Source organism: Eurosta solidaginis, chromosome 1, assembly GCF_040869045.1.
Source record: "Eurosta solidaginis isolate ZX-2024a chromosome 1, ASM4086904v1, whole genome shotgun sequence".
Classification (NCBI taxonomy): domain Eukaryota; kingdom Metazoa; phylum Arthropoda; class Insecta; order Diptera; family Tephritidae; genus Eurosta; species Eurosta solidaginis.
In genome coordinates this window covers 136,803,590-136,821,946 of record NC_090319.1, presented here as the reverse complement: position 1 = coordinate 136,821,946, position 18,357 = coordinate 136,803,590, and the positions used below count along the sequence as shown (strand labels likewise).

Sequence of the window (18,357 nt, the reverse complement as noted above, 5' to 3'; positions counted from 1 at the left end):
TAACCGTAGTGTACAGGTACAAGTGTGTTGACTTCTTTCTGACAGGCACTCGCTTAAGTGAGCATAACGGGAAAATCTGGGTTGCCATTGTTGTTTCGGTTGAAAACGGTCAATTAGGGTTCTGTGCAGAGACGTAAAAGATTGAAACAGGGTTTATGTAGTCACAAAAATGTTGCTCCTGTTCCACAGCATTTTAATTTTATATCATGGCGAAAGTGTTCAGTTCAGAGTTATTAGGGGGACTCATGAAAGCATATAAACTTATAAGGTGTAAAATTATATCCATTTGCACACGCGGTTATATGAACGCACCTAGTAATACTCTTGATAAACTTGATTTTTTATCAGCTGTATTATTGCCAAACAAAAATTTTTTGATTGTTATACAAATTAAAAAATGCCAAGATTAAGTGAAAAATCAAAACTAAAATGCCTTTACTTGCTGATGTTGGAGATTTCTGATGAAAATGCCTGCTGTAATGTCTGCAAGGTTGCATTCCTTTGAGTTTACCGCGTTTACACAATGAAATATGCGCGTAAATTTATACAAATTGTGTAAATGATTTTTCATACAAAATTTGACAGCTCGTTTACGCACTAGATAAATTTATACGTTTACACACTTTATAAGGCATTTATACGGTTACATGAGTCACCCTATTGATTTTCATTAAAAGTTTAATTTATTATGGAGGGTTACTCCTTTAAGTGTAAAAAGCAGACAAAACGTAGAGTTTTTCAAATTATTGTGAAAAACTTATTAATTTGAATTTCTGTACCCAAGTTCACTATATTTGTGTAACACAAGAATCTGGCGGTCAATTCCTTAACTGTGAAAAACTGAAAAATGTACACTTATTGAAAACTCATTTGCACACACAATTTACACTTTGAATTTAGTTATATTTTTATGCACGAAATTTTGAAACTAAAAAAAAATTTTCATTTGTCAGAAAAAATAAATAAAAACATCCTAATGTCAAAAAACCCTATCGAAATACAAACTGGCTTGTTTGTTTTTAATGAACTACGTTGTATTTTTCTTGTATTTCGTTAGTTTTTTTTTTTTTAATATAGTTCACACACTTATACCAGTACTGAAAACTTATTGGCTCCCTAGACAAAAAATATAAGAGAAAATACAAGAAAAATACATAGAGAATAAAGTAGTGTCATATAGGAGTTTGATTTGTATGCACTTACAGCACCATTTTATTTGCAGGAGACTTTTACAGCTACAAAAATTAAGGCGGATTTACACAGAGGCTTTGGTTGTGTTGCATTCATTAATTCATATGTCGGGCGAAGTATCGAAAAATTTACATAAATGCTTTGGTTGCGTGCCTACGGTTCGACAACGCCAGACGAAAAACAATGAAACGCCGTACGTTATGTTTGCTTTGAAGCGACCAAAGCGTTTATATAATTTTGCCCTTATGCATTTGTGTAAAGCGCCAAATACACGACACGAACATTTCCGCGAACATTCCCGTTATGTCATGCTTCTGCGACCTTTTCTGTCGTGTATGGTGGTGTTTGCCAGTTCACGCAAATGTTCGCCCAAAATCAAAATATTTTAATTTTTGGCGAACATTTGCGCAAACTGTTCGTGCGTGTATGGCGAAATAGTTCATAATCGTAGTAATTTCTGAACGGAACAGACGTGCGCGGAAAAGTAAAATGGACAATAAAAAATTTCTGAGTGAATTTATTGAAATGTATAAACCATTCTTTGCACCAAATTCTTTTTTTGCGATCTTCTCTCTTTTTTTTACGCTTAATTGCCACAGCGAGCAATATTGCAGCAGCACAATTGTTGTCCGTATTCATCGCTGTCTGAAAGAGAACTAATGTTCGGCCAAAAGTTCGTATGGTGTATGGTCAAAGCTGCGAACAAGATTGCGGAATGTTCGCGGAAATGTTCGTGTCGTGTATTTGGCGCTTAAACAGCCTTAGAAGTGAAATTTTTCCATGTTACACGTGTGGCGCTTTATATTTTGACTCTAATTTAAATAAATTTTGCTTTCTGTATGTTTCCGCATTATTGCAGGCTACAAATCTTCTAGTATTCTTATTTCCGCGGAAATATATGCAACTATTTCATCTGTAAATACTACAAAGTTTTATTAAACTCTCAAATGCAACTCAGCTTGAAGTACTCTTGCGTACCAAAAAGGTGAGCGAGGCTGCTTGTAGTTTTGACGTTTATCGCTTAGCTGACACACTTGTATAGGTACACTATGTGCATAACTTCAACACATAACTACATACGAATTATGTGATGTGTTTAAAGATAATATATGCGAAAGAAGGCATATGGGAAAAACTTTACAACAACTAAGGCATGACGTAGCTGAATGCGTCTGTAACCATTTCAACTATCGTAGGAGTGCGGGTTCGAATCCCACTCCCGGGAGAAAAGGCTTTGAAGAGATTTACAAGGTATAATCGAAACAGCTGTCGCCTTGTCCGTCCTGATGTCACGTTGTTTAAATTTTTCCCAAATTATTAAATAAATTATAAAATTAAAAATTGCTTGAAATAAATGTTTTCATACATTTAAAGCGATACGGGCAATCCCCGGTTAACTCATTATAATTTTTTCTAGATTCCGAATAATAGCAACATGTGCCGCCAAATGTGTTAATGAATATTCCAACAAATTTTAAAACTTCACCTTATATTAGGGATGTCAATATTTTGTAATTTCGGAACCCCGGGATTTTCGGGATCTTGTATCGTAATTCGTGGTCAGAGATACCATCCATTGGTCAGTATGATTGATATAATTTATATTGTTAACACACATTAAATTTAGCAAACTAGGCTTTCTATTAGGAGCAAAACGGGTTGCAAATTGGTTTATAATTTTTAAATCACGCGCCTGAAAATTATTAGTAATACTTTTACTACGGGAATCACAGTTAAACAGATCTACGTTAAAATCTCCACAAATAATGACGTGGTCATAATTTAAAGAAAACTGTTATTTTGTGAAAAAGGTGTGTTAAATCGTTAGACCTATTGGGTTATAAACACATGCCACAAAACACTTTGTACTGGCATCGCCTATTTCAATAAAAATACATTCAACCTCGTTTGCATGCTCTGAACGATAAACCACTTTTGGATTTAAAACATCTTTGCAGTAAATTGCAACACCACCACCACGAATGTTATCTTTTCTGTCATTCCTCAGCAGTACATATTTATATATAGAATAAGAATCATCATCAACGTTGGATCTGAACCAGGTTTTCGTAAGGCAAATTAAATCAATATTTTGATCGGCAAATAAATACGAAAGTTAATCAAGTTTCTGAGTCATAAGACTCCGCACATTTAAGTGACACCTATTTAATCTGTTATGACTTTTACAAATTTTACCCAAAATGCATCGCACATGTCCACTGTCAGTGCAATTATTGGTCAAGTTAACCAAACTATTAGCAACGAAGCAAAATGATATCAACAAAGCAGTAAGAGGGGGGAAGTGGAAAAAAGAAAACAATATAAAATGGAAATAAATTAAAAACTGTATTACACATAAAGCATTGCATTGCAAATATAAGTATGCATTGTTGTTATTGCTCGCTTACAGCAATTCGATCAGCGCTCTCTTTGTCACTGATTTTCACTGATTCACCTTGTTGACGTGTACGTACATATACATCTCCATGTATAGAGAAAACATGTTAAGTAAATTAAAATAATAATATAGGTTATGGAACCATAAAATATAATTCAATAAGCCGAATTAAATACTGCACAAAAAGCATAAGAATTTAGTTAATAAGTTTAAGTAAAAAGACACTGAGATGAGTAAGATATCAGATATGGCGAACTGTTTCAAAAAGGTAGTGGTCACTTCCCCCCATAGCGAAAAAAAAACGAAAACTTAATTTAATTTAAACAAGCCGAACGATTATGTACAAATCGGCGGATGCCAAACTTTCAGTCAGAAATCCTAGCATGGGACTTTTACTGAGCCTTATAAACAAAAACCAATAGACTTTTTTTACCAAAATACATCCTTGCCGTCAAAACTTGGAAAAATGTGCTGTGGTCTGAAAGTCCTGAACTGGTATGCTTAAAGCAGATGATAAAGCGCTAATAAACACATTTTTGGACATAATCTTCAACTTTAGCGAAAAAGATGTATTCCGATACGAGCAAGTCTATTGGTTTTTGTTTATAAGGCTCAGTACAAGTCCCAACCCAGGATTTCTGACTGAAAGTTTGGCATCCAACCATTTGTACATAATCATTCGGCTTATTCAGTTTAAATTCAGTTCTGTTTTCAGCTCTTTAGAGGACAAAAATGGGTTAGCTTTGTAATGGCGAATTAAATTCCCTTCATCGCGAGCAGAGATCGTTCGATTTTTACTTCATGTTTTTAGTTTTTTTTTCGCTATGAGGAGAAGTGACAACTACCTTTTTGAAACAGTTCACCATATCTGATATCTTACTCATCTCATTGTCTTTTTTCTTCACGACTTATTAACTAAATTCTTATCCTTTTTTGTACAGTGTTTAATTCGGCTTATTTAATTATATGTTATGGTTCAATAACCTATATTATTATTTTAGTTTGCTTAACATGCATTAAATACATTATAAGAAGCTTCAAAAAGGAACTTTTTACCATTTAAAGTGCAAAAATATTAACAAAAATTGTTTGTCCCTATTTGTTTGAACATTATAACATTTATTTATTTAAATATTTTCCTATCACAACAATTTGGTAAATTATTTTACAGTGCTAGTCAGGAATTGTAAAGTTAAATTTAAAATGAATTAATATCACAATAGAATTAACAACAAGTAATAAACAATACAACAATAATATTAGTAAAGATAAAAATAATACTTATACAAATATGATTATTAGACAATAGGGAAAAAGAAAAAAGGAAACAAGATGACGAGATAACACATTTTCATTAGCAAGAATACAAATATAGTTTCGGCTTACAAATCATTACAAAAAGTGATTACCTCATTTTTGAAGTGGCGAGCATTTCCTATTTGTCTAAGTCTTGCGGGAAGAGCGTTCCAAAGGCGTATGGAAGTAACGAAGAACTGCCGTCCAGAGGTTAGAAAACGGTATGTTATGTGCGTGAGAAGAAGCAGAGATTTCGATGAATTGAGAAACGTAAGCCTCCGACATAAATAATCAGGTTCCTTTGTATATATAATTTTGTGAAGGATAGTCAGTGTTTTAACTTTTAAGAGATTGTGAAAAGAAATATTTAGCAACCTTTCAGTGTGATGTGAAACGTGATCAGGTCTTTTCAACCCAAATACATATTTAGAAATGTTATTGTTAGTCACAATTTGAGTAAATCTCACATCCATAAAGGAGTGTAGGTATTAGGTACGTTTTCGCTAGAAGTAGTCTAATATGTAGAGGAGTGAAGTATTGAGTTAGCCACAGTGCACGAAGCATTCCATACACTTTTTCTACCGTGATAAAAATGTGGTATTTCCAAGTTAAGGTCTTATTAAAAACTACTCCTAGGTTTTTTGCAGCGTCAACGTATTCGATGACGGAATTGTCAATAACTAAGTTGTCCAGGCTAAACTTGGAACGGTTCAGTTTTGCGCAAATAAGACAAACTGGCGGAATACAATTTATTGCAAAGTAATAACCTTTAACTGTTATTGTTATAGGGTGCACCATGCTAAGAAACACATTGAAGTACTGCTGATATAATATGGATTTGATATTTGTCCCTATTATTTTTTCCAACACTATGTCTTCTGTTCTTCCAGTTGTGATGCCATTTGGGCTTCAGTCTTGTATGTTATGCATGTCTCTTGGGATTCCATCTTGGATGTTAAACGTGTCTCCTGCGATTGCAGTTGAAATGCCATTGTCGACGTTTGCGCAGATATTGCAGCCAATATCATGTCAAGTCTGTGCTCGTAACTGTCTGCGATATTTCGTTTTTCTCCTCCAATTTTGTTGTCTCATCGTCATCAAGATGAAAGACATACTCTTCCACGTGAATTCCTTCTGATTCCATTGCCTCTCGTAATCGTGCCTGAAGTTCGAGTTTATTGCCGGTTGTATTCAATCCACGGCTCTCCTACTCCTTCAGTTGCTGGATCTTCACTCCACTTTGCCATGTCCTTGTTGTACTCTGCGACTCTGGAATTTATTCAAAAATTCCTCCTCTGACACCAATTGAAACGAATTCTGGGGATTTCTGCTATTTATGCACCTTCTGCTAACGTCCGAATCGCTAAACTGATGAATAAATCACTCCAATATTCAGTATTTCAAACTGGTCTTTATTTAGATTATTTTGGGAGTAGTACTTCACAATTATACTTACAACCAATAGCGTGTTTAAATCAAACCTGATTGGTTATTACTCAGTTTGTGCTGCTTTTATACTCTCTGTTGCCTCGTCCGCATATTTCTCCAACGGTCTAAACGTTTCACCTTCTAGAACTCTTGTATCTCCTGCTTAGTAATTAGTTATATGCGTGTGTGTGTGTGAGTAAGAACATCGACTGATCATTACATGTGTGTGTGTGAGATATCTTTTCACTTCGAGATGCTGTTTATGTGTGTGCATGTACTTCTCGTCGCCTTCCATGTATGTGTGCAAATGACGATTGATGTGTCCATGTACACAAGTGTAGCCTGCTTTAATGTTTTTGCTGTTGTGCCTTTATTTACGAGCAGCTTAGTGATGCTAAAACTCTCCAAAATACGTGCTTTTTTTCATAGCCAAATACATGGAAAAAATGGTAGATACTACAGACCTCTAATTTGTATTTTATATAGAAATGGGTGCGGTAATGAACCGATTTTGAAAAGGAAAGATGATTATAGATAATATCACAATATCTTCAACCGTTTTTGAAGTCGATGCAAAGGGTTTCAAAAGATTCGAGCGGCCTTAATAGGCTACGCAATTTCTTTGAAGATAGTTAATAACAGTTTTTAAGTCAACCTTACGAAGTTGATCATACAAAATTCTAGCATTGTAGCGTTATAAATGACGGCAATAACCCGTTAAGTATTGAATTATCACAGAATTATATTTCATTTTGAAGTAAGACTTTTTTACAGTAGGATTAGTCGCGGTGTTAAAATGTGTGTGTGTGTGTGTTAAAATTTACTACAGTACGTTTCTCTGAATGAAAGTTAATGCAAAAAAAAAAGTGTGATAATATAGGTTGACGGATAGACCGATAAATAGAAAATTGTAAAATTTTTTTGAGACTAACGAAATAGTATATCAAAGAAATCGCTAGAAAATTTTTAAGCCAAAAGCAACTTGTACCTCACAGACTCATGGAACTTTATTTTATTTACGAGATTTCCATGGTTACGAGGCACTTCCGAGTTTTAGTAAGTTGCTCAAATAAATTATGACCTAGTAGATTAAAAAGAAACCAAAATATGATTTCACCTATGAAAAAGGGTGTTCTGGACACTAACTACAAATTTTGAGGGTTTATATTCTGAGTTGCAGATTCTGTATACTCGACTTGACTTATAACTTGAAATATGTCTTGCAAAAAGTATATTTTATATTTATTCTGCTGTAAAATTTAAATGAAGTCAGTAGACAGATTTTATATATTTTTACTTCTCTTTCTAATTCATATCGTTTTTAAAAATTATAGCTCCCAATGTAAACGAGTTCAGTGACGGCACAAAACTAATATTTGATGATGATGAAGAGGATACGGATAATTTATTGGAAAATCTCGAAGTCAATGACAAAACTTTACGAAGAATGCAAACAGCTCACACACGCAGGCTACATGCACAAGAGATGTCCGATGACATCAGTGATAACTCACTTTTATTAATAGAGGGAGTCGAGTGCCAAGGATTTTTTAGCTTTTTACTGAACGCAAAGAGCACTTATCTTAAGTGTGGGGAAATTGGCAGGTATTCCACCCACATTGCTCGCACCTGTCGCATTCCCCAAAGCTACAATGAAGCATTTAGCAACACGTTCAAGTAAAGTGCGTATAGATGGTGTAGACTACAATAGTATCGAAGTAAAAGGTATTGTATTGCCTTCCTTTTTGCCGTACGCATGCAATTTATTAGGAGAAATGAAAGATACCTTTAGCGCGACCCTTGCAGCCAACAACAACACTTTGGCGTTTAGTAAAGCAACGCAGAGTCTGCTTCAACAGGCAGGGCGTTTCAGGGACGAACAAGGGCAACACAAAGCTACCGTTGGAGATGCAGCAGGACAAGTGTTCGGACAAGAAAATTTGTCAGATTGTGGTCTGTTGCCTTATGTGGTAGAAAGTATGTGTCGCACTGGAAAAAATGCAGCAGCACTTTTAGAACGTGTCTGCTATGATAAGAAATACGGCTATGCGTGGAGTTGACAAGCGGACACAAAGACGAGGATATTAACCAACTTTTTATAATGAAATTATATATAAGAGTAAATGAAAATATGGAATCTTAAATAAAAATTAACTATTTGAAACGAATCTTAATGATTCACTATAATTAATTCGTCTATGCTCCAGTCTTCGTATAATAGTAGGGGAGCCGACTGCAAAAAACATGTTGCATGTTGTAGTAAAATGTTAAAATTAATATTGGTCCCATTTTATTATTAAAATGGGACTAATATCACTCATTTATTTGTATTTGGGGCAAGCTCAAACCGTGGACTTGCCAGATCCTAGCTTGGAAGGACCGTGGTAATTCGTCGATGAAAAGTCAATTTTCGGCGAAAATATGTTGCATGGTGTATTCAAATAAAATGTTCAAATTATGAAAGCTGGAAACGCCCCGACCCCAAAAGTACTGACTTGGCACCTCCTATCCTGAAACAAACCCTTGGCAAGTCGATTTAAAGGTGGCGCACTATATGTAACATCTATAAATTTCTATAACCCCAGCGGGTTAGGGGATCAGAATATAGCCGCGGTAGGTATGCCTGTCGTAAGAGGGGACTAAAATACCAAATTCAAGGGGCTGTGTAGCGCAACCCTTCAGGTTGCCAGCGCAATATATAGCTTCTCCAAACCCAATTGTCAACCTCACCTATCCGCGGCGAATCCTGTTTCACTAACAGACGAGGCCCTGTCGACCCCAAGCTCCTCATGGAACTTGGGGGTGTGGAGGGAGGGAATGGCCTGAAGGTTTAATGTGGCCACATAAATCGTTCCCGAGATGGTCGGGCTAGCATCTAAATGGTGCTGTGGTACCGGAGCATACCGGATCTGTATTCGGCAAAGGTGAGGGCCGATAACACTCCCCAAAGCCTTCGGGGAGCAACCTTATTGCTACAACAACAACAACATAAATTTCTATATTCGGGTTTTCAGAAATAATTGGAAAACGCCTTTACTATTTAATTGCCGACGTTTCGACCGTTCATTGTGGTCTTCTTCAGGGCCTAGATAACAATTTACAAAGTAATTAAAATAACTCCATTTAGTTTCGCAGTTATATAAAGGGTTGAAGTTACATATACATATATGAACATTCAATTGACAAAACATTTCTTACTTAAAAATCTCTGCGTTCTCCTTCGTCACGTTTTGCTTTATGTATACTTGTTTTTAAATAAAACATAGTCACTCGAATACTTAATTAAGGAAATGGAAATTATTTTACAATTTTAGATTACTATTTTAAACGGGCAACCAACAACCAGCAATGTATATTTCAAATCAACTTTGTATGTAAGTACATATGTATACATATTTGACGTTTGTTGATCACCGGCGAATTCATGCTTGATGATTTAGTGCAGTTTCTTTTGAGTATACACGCATAGCTGTCTCTAATATTTCTTGCTTCTATCTTAATACATAAAAATCACGTGTCACGATGGACTCCTAAACTACTAAACCGATTTTGAATTTGTTTTACACCCCGTGTGTAGTTCGATCTAACTTGAAATATAGGATAGGTTATATCTCAGTTTTAGTCGCAATATTATTCTATTGCATACTTTTTTATTTGTTTATACGTAATAATAAAATGTTACGTATACGCACCGGCACTCACATTTTCAGGTGGTGCGGATATACTTCCGTGTAATTGGTTGGTGTTTACTTAAACAACGTGCTTATCAATAAAAAATATTATAGCGAATGATATGAAGTATATCACATCACCAGGCCCACCGAGAAGAGGGGGGAGGTGGGGGGATTAGCTCCGGGCCCGGGGTTTCTGAGGGTTCCCGCGATTTAGAGGTACTATGACATTTTTTTTAATTCAGGAGATTCTTTAGTTGTTCCATGTGCAATTTTTAAGCCGAATTTCAAAAGCAACGAAAATCTGCATTTCGTTTTAATATTATAGTGAAGTGTGAAAAATAAAAATCTATATATATAAGAAGAAAGTCTAAAATGTGTGTTAGTTGGTCGCCGTTGTCGATTTTGTTCAAACTTTCACACAAGTTGCGTAAACCTCACGCGGTGGTTACTACATTGGTTTGGTTGCGATCGACGTACAGGGTCTCGAGATATAGGCCGAAACGTGGACCCGAGGACCCCTAGAATGTGTTTATAGAATATGTATACCAAATGAAAGCTGTTTATGACTGCTTTAGTAGAGGGTAATTTTCATACCCCTGGGTGACTAGGGTCTCGAGATATAGGCCAAAACGTGGGCCAGTGAATGCCTAGACCGTGTTTATACAATATGGATATCAAATGAAAGCTGTTGATGAGTGCTTTAGTACAGAGTAATATATTATCCAGAGACGGACTGGGACTGGGATTAGGACTAGGACTGGGACTGAGACTCGGAGTAGGACTGGGACTGGAATAAAATACATACCATCCTCTGGAACAGGCAATATGGGATGCAGAATAATGAGAAGGAATTGAGAGAAGAGAAAAGAGAGAAAGAGATTGAGAAAGAGATAGAATGAGACGAAGATGGAAATAGATGAAGCGAAAAAGACGGAGGGAGGAGTGAATAAAAGGATTAGGGAAAAAGTGAAGAGGGGAGGGGGGGGGTGGCAGAGTCAGATGGAAAAAGCTTATTAAAATGTATGCAGATAGACCAAATTTAGGGCAGGACAAGGTCTGCCGGGTCTTCTAGTATATATATATAATACTTCTATATCAATGCTCGTGTTCAATGGTACATGAACCAGATACGGATAGAGATTTAAAATGCAAGTGCAACTACAATGTGAAACATATGGATCACATTGTTGTTGCACTTGCATGGTAAATTTCTATCCGTATCTGGTCCATGTACCATTGCAACACGAGGAATACCTTCCTATCTTCCTAATGTGCAAATTTTCTGTCAATCATTATTTGCTGAAACTGTGCAAATGTATGTTCTGCGCATGCGCGAGCTTTGTTAGGGTTAGTGAGTTGTAGTAGCGTGTGTAAAAAAAGTATTAAAGGGGTAACAACGGGTCACTATCCCCTTTACCCAACTTCTGCATACTAATTGTTATAAAATCTCAGTTTAGTCGATTAAACAACGAAAAGGCCAACAAATTCAATACAAGGCTTGATGTATTTATTATTTAAACAGGGGCTGCAGCCATACAAAGTACATTATTTACATAAATAGTAAAAAAAAACAAGGCGAAGAATTCATATTTTGAAATGAAAAAATTCAAATATACATGTATAAAAATATACTTATATATACATCTCAATATGCATTTCTTTAAACGTTTTTAAAAATAATTTAAAGTGAATTAGTTTGAACAAGCGATATATAAACATTTTCAAAATTTTACTTATTTTGAGTTTTTTAATGAAGTAAACAAAATGTGAGTACTGGGCTGGCTGCTATTGTTCAACACCAATAATATCAATTTTGTAAATTTGTTGCTAACATACTCTTTTTCGTCCGTGCTTTTTTCGTTTCAAAAAACAAACGAATATCCAAATAAAAACTTATTACTTCCTTACACAGCTGTGTCCGGTGATTATTAAAGATGTCTTGCTAAATAAATTTTCGATGGCTATGTGATCGTCCATGATACTATTGGAGAATGCATCACTTGTATTTTGAAAAATTTTATTTATTAAACTTAATTTTGCATTTCCACTTGGGCATGCCTTGAGAACTTGTCTTAAATCTTTCTCTGACACTATACAAATATTACATACGTCCACAGATGGTGCGACAAACGGACCTTTATTTTTGTGCGCGGAAAGTAAAGGCATTTCTTCACCTATCAATTGCCCGTGGCATGTGGAACATATTATTTTCTTTTGTACCTTCCAAGCAACATAGCCAGAAATATAACGAACAACATTGTCCACATATACAGACAATCCCCACATCGTATTAACATAAACATTTGGTAACTCGAAATCTATTACCTCGCTATTTTCTTTAAGGATACTAGTAGACGCAGATGACGCCTCTAGAATGGATACGCCGTCGGAAGGTACAATTCCCACTTTCAATCGCACTTTACTCGTGCCTTACTAAGAGTCGTCTATATTCAGTTTTAAATTAACTGCGTTGGGATTGTTGTTGAAACCCCCTCTAGCCCTAACTGCACCAAAAAAGGAAGTATTGTGAAAGCTTATAAGTTAAAAGGTATGGCATGCCAAAATTTTTAAGCTTCTCAAATAGTGGAAAAATAATTCTTAAAGCAACGGTCATACCAACAAATCCTGTTTTCCTGCCAGATAGAACCAGAAGGGTGCCGTTAGCATCTCGCAGTGAAGAGATATATTCCTCCAATCCCTGCGCGTGCATCTTTAAGTTGCAATATGACTCATCCGTCAAAGCTCGTCTGAATTCATAATTTTTCCAATTGAGTATGTCAGTAATATTATTAAATTTCAAACAAAATTCAGATATAGCCTCACTACCCTTAAATTTTTCGTTTAACGTTTGATCGTTAATTTTAAATTCTAAGAAAGTTAACGACTTAGCAACACTTTCGCTTAGCGTTCGAACAGCTAATTTTATATTCATTTTGCTACTTTCATAAGATATATTCTTGTTGGTCAATTTTGATAAGCGCAAACATTCATTTTTTTGTAGTAAATATAAATCACATATATATTGCCATTTTATACTCTCGTCCATACCCGATTTTAGTAAAAGCTTATCTCCGAAACAATTTCTAACCAATCTTATCATATGCCAGAGGTCCAAGAAGACGTAACATGGTTCTTTTGTCGCAGGGTTTATAAAGTATGGTTTAAATAAGGGGCCGTAGTTAAAGTTCGCTCCTAATCGAGTACATCTACTTGAATTTAAATACGCGCCATTAAACGTTAAGGAATACACTTTCGCTCCGGTGGAACTCAACATATAAAGCGATTCTGTCAATAAGGTGGATCGTTGCTCTCCAGTCAAAGATCGTATTAGGAAGTATCCAATTGGAACTTTCGAATGATCATTGAACGAGACGGCCATTATTACAAGAGCACTATTAGCAGTAGGATCCGATTCGTACTCTGCAGCGTTATCCGCCGTTCCCATATTGACACAACCCTCAAATCCTCGACGATTGTAAATTTTCTGCTCTCTAATGGCCATTTCGTCAAACACTATTGCGTCACTATTGCGGGCTTTGAGCCTTTAGCACCCATTGTTATGGCGTCTAGTGCTTGCTTTGTGAACCCTGATGAACCGTCAATATTTTGGTACCATTTGCGAAGCGTTGAAGGATGTGGTAGCATATTTTTCCCCGTTTGGGGGACATAACGGTAAGCTCTTGGTGAATAGAAATGCAGTGTAAGAGCACCGTGGCGGCCACCGTGGTGTGATGGTAGCGTGCTCCGCCTATCATACCGTATGCCCTGGGTTCAACTCCCGGGCAAAGCAACATCAAAATTTTAGAAATAAGATTTTTCAATTAGAAGAAAATTTTTCTAAGCGGGGTCGCCCCTCGGCAGTGTCTGGCAAGCGCTCCGATTGTATTTCTGCCATGAAAAGCTCTCAGTGAAAACTCATCTGCCTTGCAGATGCCGTTCGGAGTCGGCATAAAACATGTAGGTCCCGTCCGGCCAATTTGTAGGGAAAAATCAAGAGGAGCACGACGCAAATTGGAAGAGAAGCTCGGCCTTAGATCTCTTCGGAGGTTATCGCGCCTTACATTTATTTATTTTTTAAGAGCAAAACGTTTTATTTCTTTTATATACCATTTTGACCGGTTCATTTTTCTAGATACCATTGCTTTAACATTTTCTGGTAAAAACTCCTATCGAAAATACAACGTAAGTAACAATATTTTGATTTAAGAAAAGCGATTTTACCATCATCATTTCAGTATCTGCGTCTATTAGCTTCCTTTCGCGCAAAAGATTCACCAATTCTTCTATAGAGGTACTTTTCAAATATCGTTTTTTTTTACGCTGGCTTTTATAATTTTCTTTTTTTTTTCTCAAACGATGTTTTTACCAGTGCTATAACACGACTTGATGTTGCGACATCAGTTGTTTTTATCTGAAATAAAACGAGGGTCCCTGAAACGCCTTTTTTGACAGGCGTACTTATTTCTTCAACATCGTCACTTGGTAAATGTGCGCTAGTTTCTACGCCTGTTAATTAGTTTTTTTTTATATTTCTGTCTCAAAAGTATTAAAAATACTTACATGAAGAGCGCATATTTCGGTTTGAAATACAAACGTCTATTGAAGGAAATGCGCCTTTCATTAATCGACCTATACTATTGCTTGACCCAGCCTTGAAGCTATTTACTTGGAAATGGTTGCTACAAATACGCATATTTTTCAAATTATCACTTGTGGTTGGACCGCATGCCTTAACCCATTTCTCGCAAGATTCTGCATCTTTTGGAAAGCTGGGGTTTAAATGAAAAGCCCAATAACAAGTTAAAACAAAAATTGCACAATTTAACTAATTCACTTTTTGCAAAATACTCACGAATGCAAGCCTATATTATTAAATTTGTCTCTATTTTTATCACACAAAAAACAACGCTTCGACATTTTTAAGGATTCTTTTAGTAATAAATCCAAAAAAAATATATTTTTTTTGTCTTTACGACCTTTATTGATTAACATCAAAAGTAGAACTGATCTTTACAAAATTATTAACTTACAACTAAACTTAATTAATTGGCCGATTCCGCTGGCGTCGCTGTTGCTTTTTGATATTTCCCGAATTATCCAAATTTAGTTGCGCGTGTTTCCTGCCTCCTGTCTAGATGAATTTGAGCTTTAATTTGCTGACATCGCGTCTGACACTTTTGTGTGAAAATATTGAACTCCGCTCTAAATAAATTAAAGCTAATTTTGCTGACATTGCGTGTGAAATATGTCCAACAAGAGTTGCATATCCGCTTTGCCTGCATTGGTATTATTGCTTACTAATTATTTATTGTTGTAGCAATTTTTAACATATACCATGTTAACACTATGATGATTAAAGTAGTCACAACTGCTCCAAGTGAAAGTGAATTGTTGGATATCGCTGCTACTTTAAGAATATTTATTCTGCGTATATTCTCTATGTGTAACTCTTTCATAGCCTTGAGCGAAAGTAACTTAATTCGATTCTTTTCGCTTGGTGTAGGTTGCAGGACTGCTGGGATGGCGGGAAATGGTACTATGTCATAGTTAATGTACGTTTGACTATTTATTTTCAGCGTTGAGATATGAAAGTTGATAACTTGTGTTCCTGATATATTCTTAAGCTCTCCATCTGTGAATATCTGTCCTTTAAAGCCATTAAGGAGCAATATACCGGATTTTATTTTTTCGATTTGGGGAATGTGGTGGCCGTTGCTTTTAGTCCAAGTTGAATTAAGACTACTTATTATCCTAGGCATACAAGTTTTATTACTTATGTCAACTAAATGATTCTGTCTACAAATTTCTATTTTCTTATAGCTATCGCGAAGTTTTCTTATTCCGTAAATATGTTTTCTTCTTAATATTTTTTCAAATTCCATATCAATTATAGTGTTGTCTGCTTTTACAACAGGTCTTAAAATAATTTTTTTTAAATTTTCTTTAATAACTAATGGTATTTTTACCAAGTAAAAAATCGTCATATTTTGACTAATAACATTTATATTGGCTACCTCTAGTGCCTCTTCCGCATTTTTAAACGGATTTTCTCATCTTCAAGTTTTTCCAAAGCAATATTAATTTTATTTAACAATAGTGTATTCAGTATGGGGCTTATCATTCATTACGACGCACATAGGTAGATTCTAGACATTTAGGCGGCCATAATTGAATTTCTGAAAGTTGCCACAATTACAAAAAAAAAATTTACTCCCAGAGCTTAAGAATAGACAGGGGAACAATAATTCTACCCCTTGCCAGCCATCGCATACCTTGCATTAGCTGTCAAGTAATCTGAAATTAGCTATTTCTGCAACGCGTTTTTTATTTTTTTTTTAACCTATGTGAAATCGCATGTTTTAACGTGAATATTTTAAGTTTTAAGACAATTGAATTGAGTAATTGTGATGGATTCTGATATTTCAGGTAAATACTAATATTATTAATGGTGTTTATGATTTTTAAAAGTTATAAATTGATAAAGAACCTATTTTATTTAAGATGTTAAAAAAACATTTTTTTTTTTTCGATTTTTGGTGTTCAAACCCAGTTTTGTTATGTTTCCAAGTCCGTCCAATTGAAAATTAGTTTTGAACATGGTATATGGCACAATTAGCTTGCCAACTGCATTCAATTTAGCTGCAGATACTTGCGGATAGGGGGTTAGATAGAGGGTTTGATACAACCTTGTTGCTGTACAACAAGAATAATAGCCTCACTGCCCTCACTGTGAAAACTCATCTGCCTTGCAGATGCCGTTCGGAGTCGGCATAAAACATGTAGGTCCCGTCCGGCCAATTTGTAGGGAAAAATCAAGAGGAGCACGACGCAAATTGGAAGAGAAGCTCGGCCTTAGATCTCTTCGGAGGTTATCGCGCCTTACATTTATTTATTTTTTAAGAGCAAAACGTTTTATTTCTTTTATATACCATTTTGACCGGTTCATTTTTCTAGATACCATTGCTTTAACATTTTCTGGTAAAAACTCCTATCGAAAATACAACGTAAGTAACAATATTTTGATTTAAGAAAAGCGATTTTACCATCATCATTTCAGTATCTGCGTCTATTAGCTTCCTTTCGCGCAAAAGATTCACCAATTCTTCTATAGAGGTACTTTTCAAATATCGTTTTTTTTTACGCTGGCTTTTATAATTTTCTTTTTTTTTTCTCAAACGATGTTTTTACCAGTGCTATAACACGACTTGATGTTGCGACATCAGTTGTTTTTATCTGAAATAAAACGAGGGTCCCTGAAACGCCTTTTTTGACAGGCGTACTTATTTCTTCAACATCGTCACTTGGTAAATGTGCGCTAGTTTCTACGCCTGTTAATTAGTTTTTTTTTATATTTCTGTCTCAAAAGTATTAAAAATACTTACATGAAGAGCGCATATTTCGGTTTGAAATACAAACGTCTATTGAAGGAAATGCGCCTTTCATTAATCGACCTATACTATTGCTTGACCCAGCCTTGAAGCTATTTACTTGGAAATGGTTGCTACAAATACGCATATTTTTCAAATTATCACTTGTGGTTGGACCGCATGCCTTAACCCATTTCTCGCAAGATTCTGCATCTTTTGGAAAGCTGGGGTTTAAATGAAAAGCGCAATAACAAGTTAAAACAAAAATTGCACAATTTAACTAATTCACTTTTTGCAAAATACTCACGAATGCAAGCCTATATTATTAAATTTGTCTCTATTTTTATCACACAAAAAACAACGCTTCGACATTTTTAAGGATTCTTTTAGTAATAAATCCAAAAAAAATATATTTTTTTTGTCTTTACGACCTTTATTGATTAACATCAAAAGTAGAACTGATCTTTACAAAATTATTAACTTACCACTAAACTTAATTAATTGGCCGATTCCGCTGGCGTCGCTGTTGCTTTTTGATATTTCCCGAATTATCCAAATTTAGTTGCGCGTGTTTCCTGCCTCCTGTCTAGATGAATTTGAGCTTTAATTTGCTGACATCGCGTCTGACACTTTTGTGTGAAAATATTGAACTCCGCTCTAAATAAATTAAAGCTAATTTTGCTGACATTGCGTGTGAAATATGTCCAACAAGAGTTGCATATCCGCTTTGCCTGCATTGGTATTATTGCTTACTAATTATTTATTGTTGTAGCAATTTTTAACATATACCATGTTAACACTATGATGATTAAAGTAGTCACAACTGCTCCAAGTGAAAGTGAATTGTTGGATATCGCTGCTACTTTAAGAATATTTATTCTGCGTATATTCTCTATGTGTAACTCTTTCATAGCCTTGAGCGAAAGTAACTTAATTCGATTCTTTTCGCTTGGTGTAGGTTGCAGGACTGCTGGGATGGCGGGAAATGGTACTATGTCATAGT

General features: G+C 35.4%; 1 protein-coding gene across 4 annotated transcripts in view; it reads left to right on the top strand.

The window, feature by feature from the left end:
- The window catches only part of LOC137236834 (transcription initiation factor TFIID subunit 12-like), a 173,960-nt gene that overhangs the window by 49,724 nt on the left and 105,879 nt on the right, over window positions 1-18,357 (top strand). For 3 of the 4 annotated variants that reach the window (XR_010948659.1, XR_010948661.1, XM_067759862.1), the window contains exon 2: window positions 7,648-8,441. The exons of the other annotated variant lie outside the window; for it this stretch is intronic. Coding sequence is in view for 1 of the 3 variants with exons in the window: in XM_067759862.1 (XP_067615963.1) it covers window positions 7,648-7,659 (12 nt within the window). In the remaining 2 variants the exon portion in view is untranslated. Of the gene's footprint in view, window positions 1-7,647; window positions 8,442-18,357 lie in introns of those variants that run through there. 4 annotated transcript variants of the gene reach the window in all.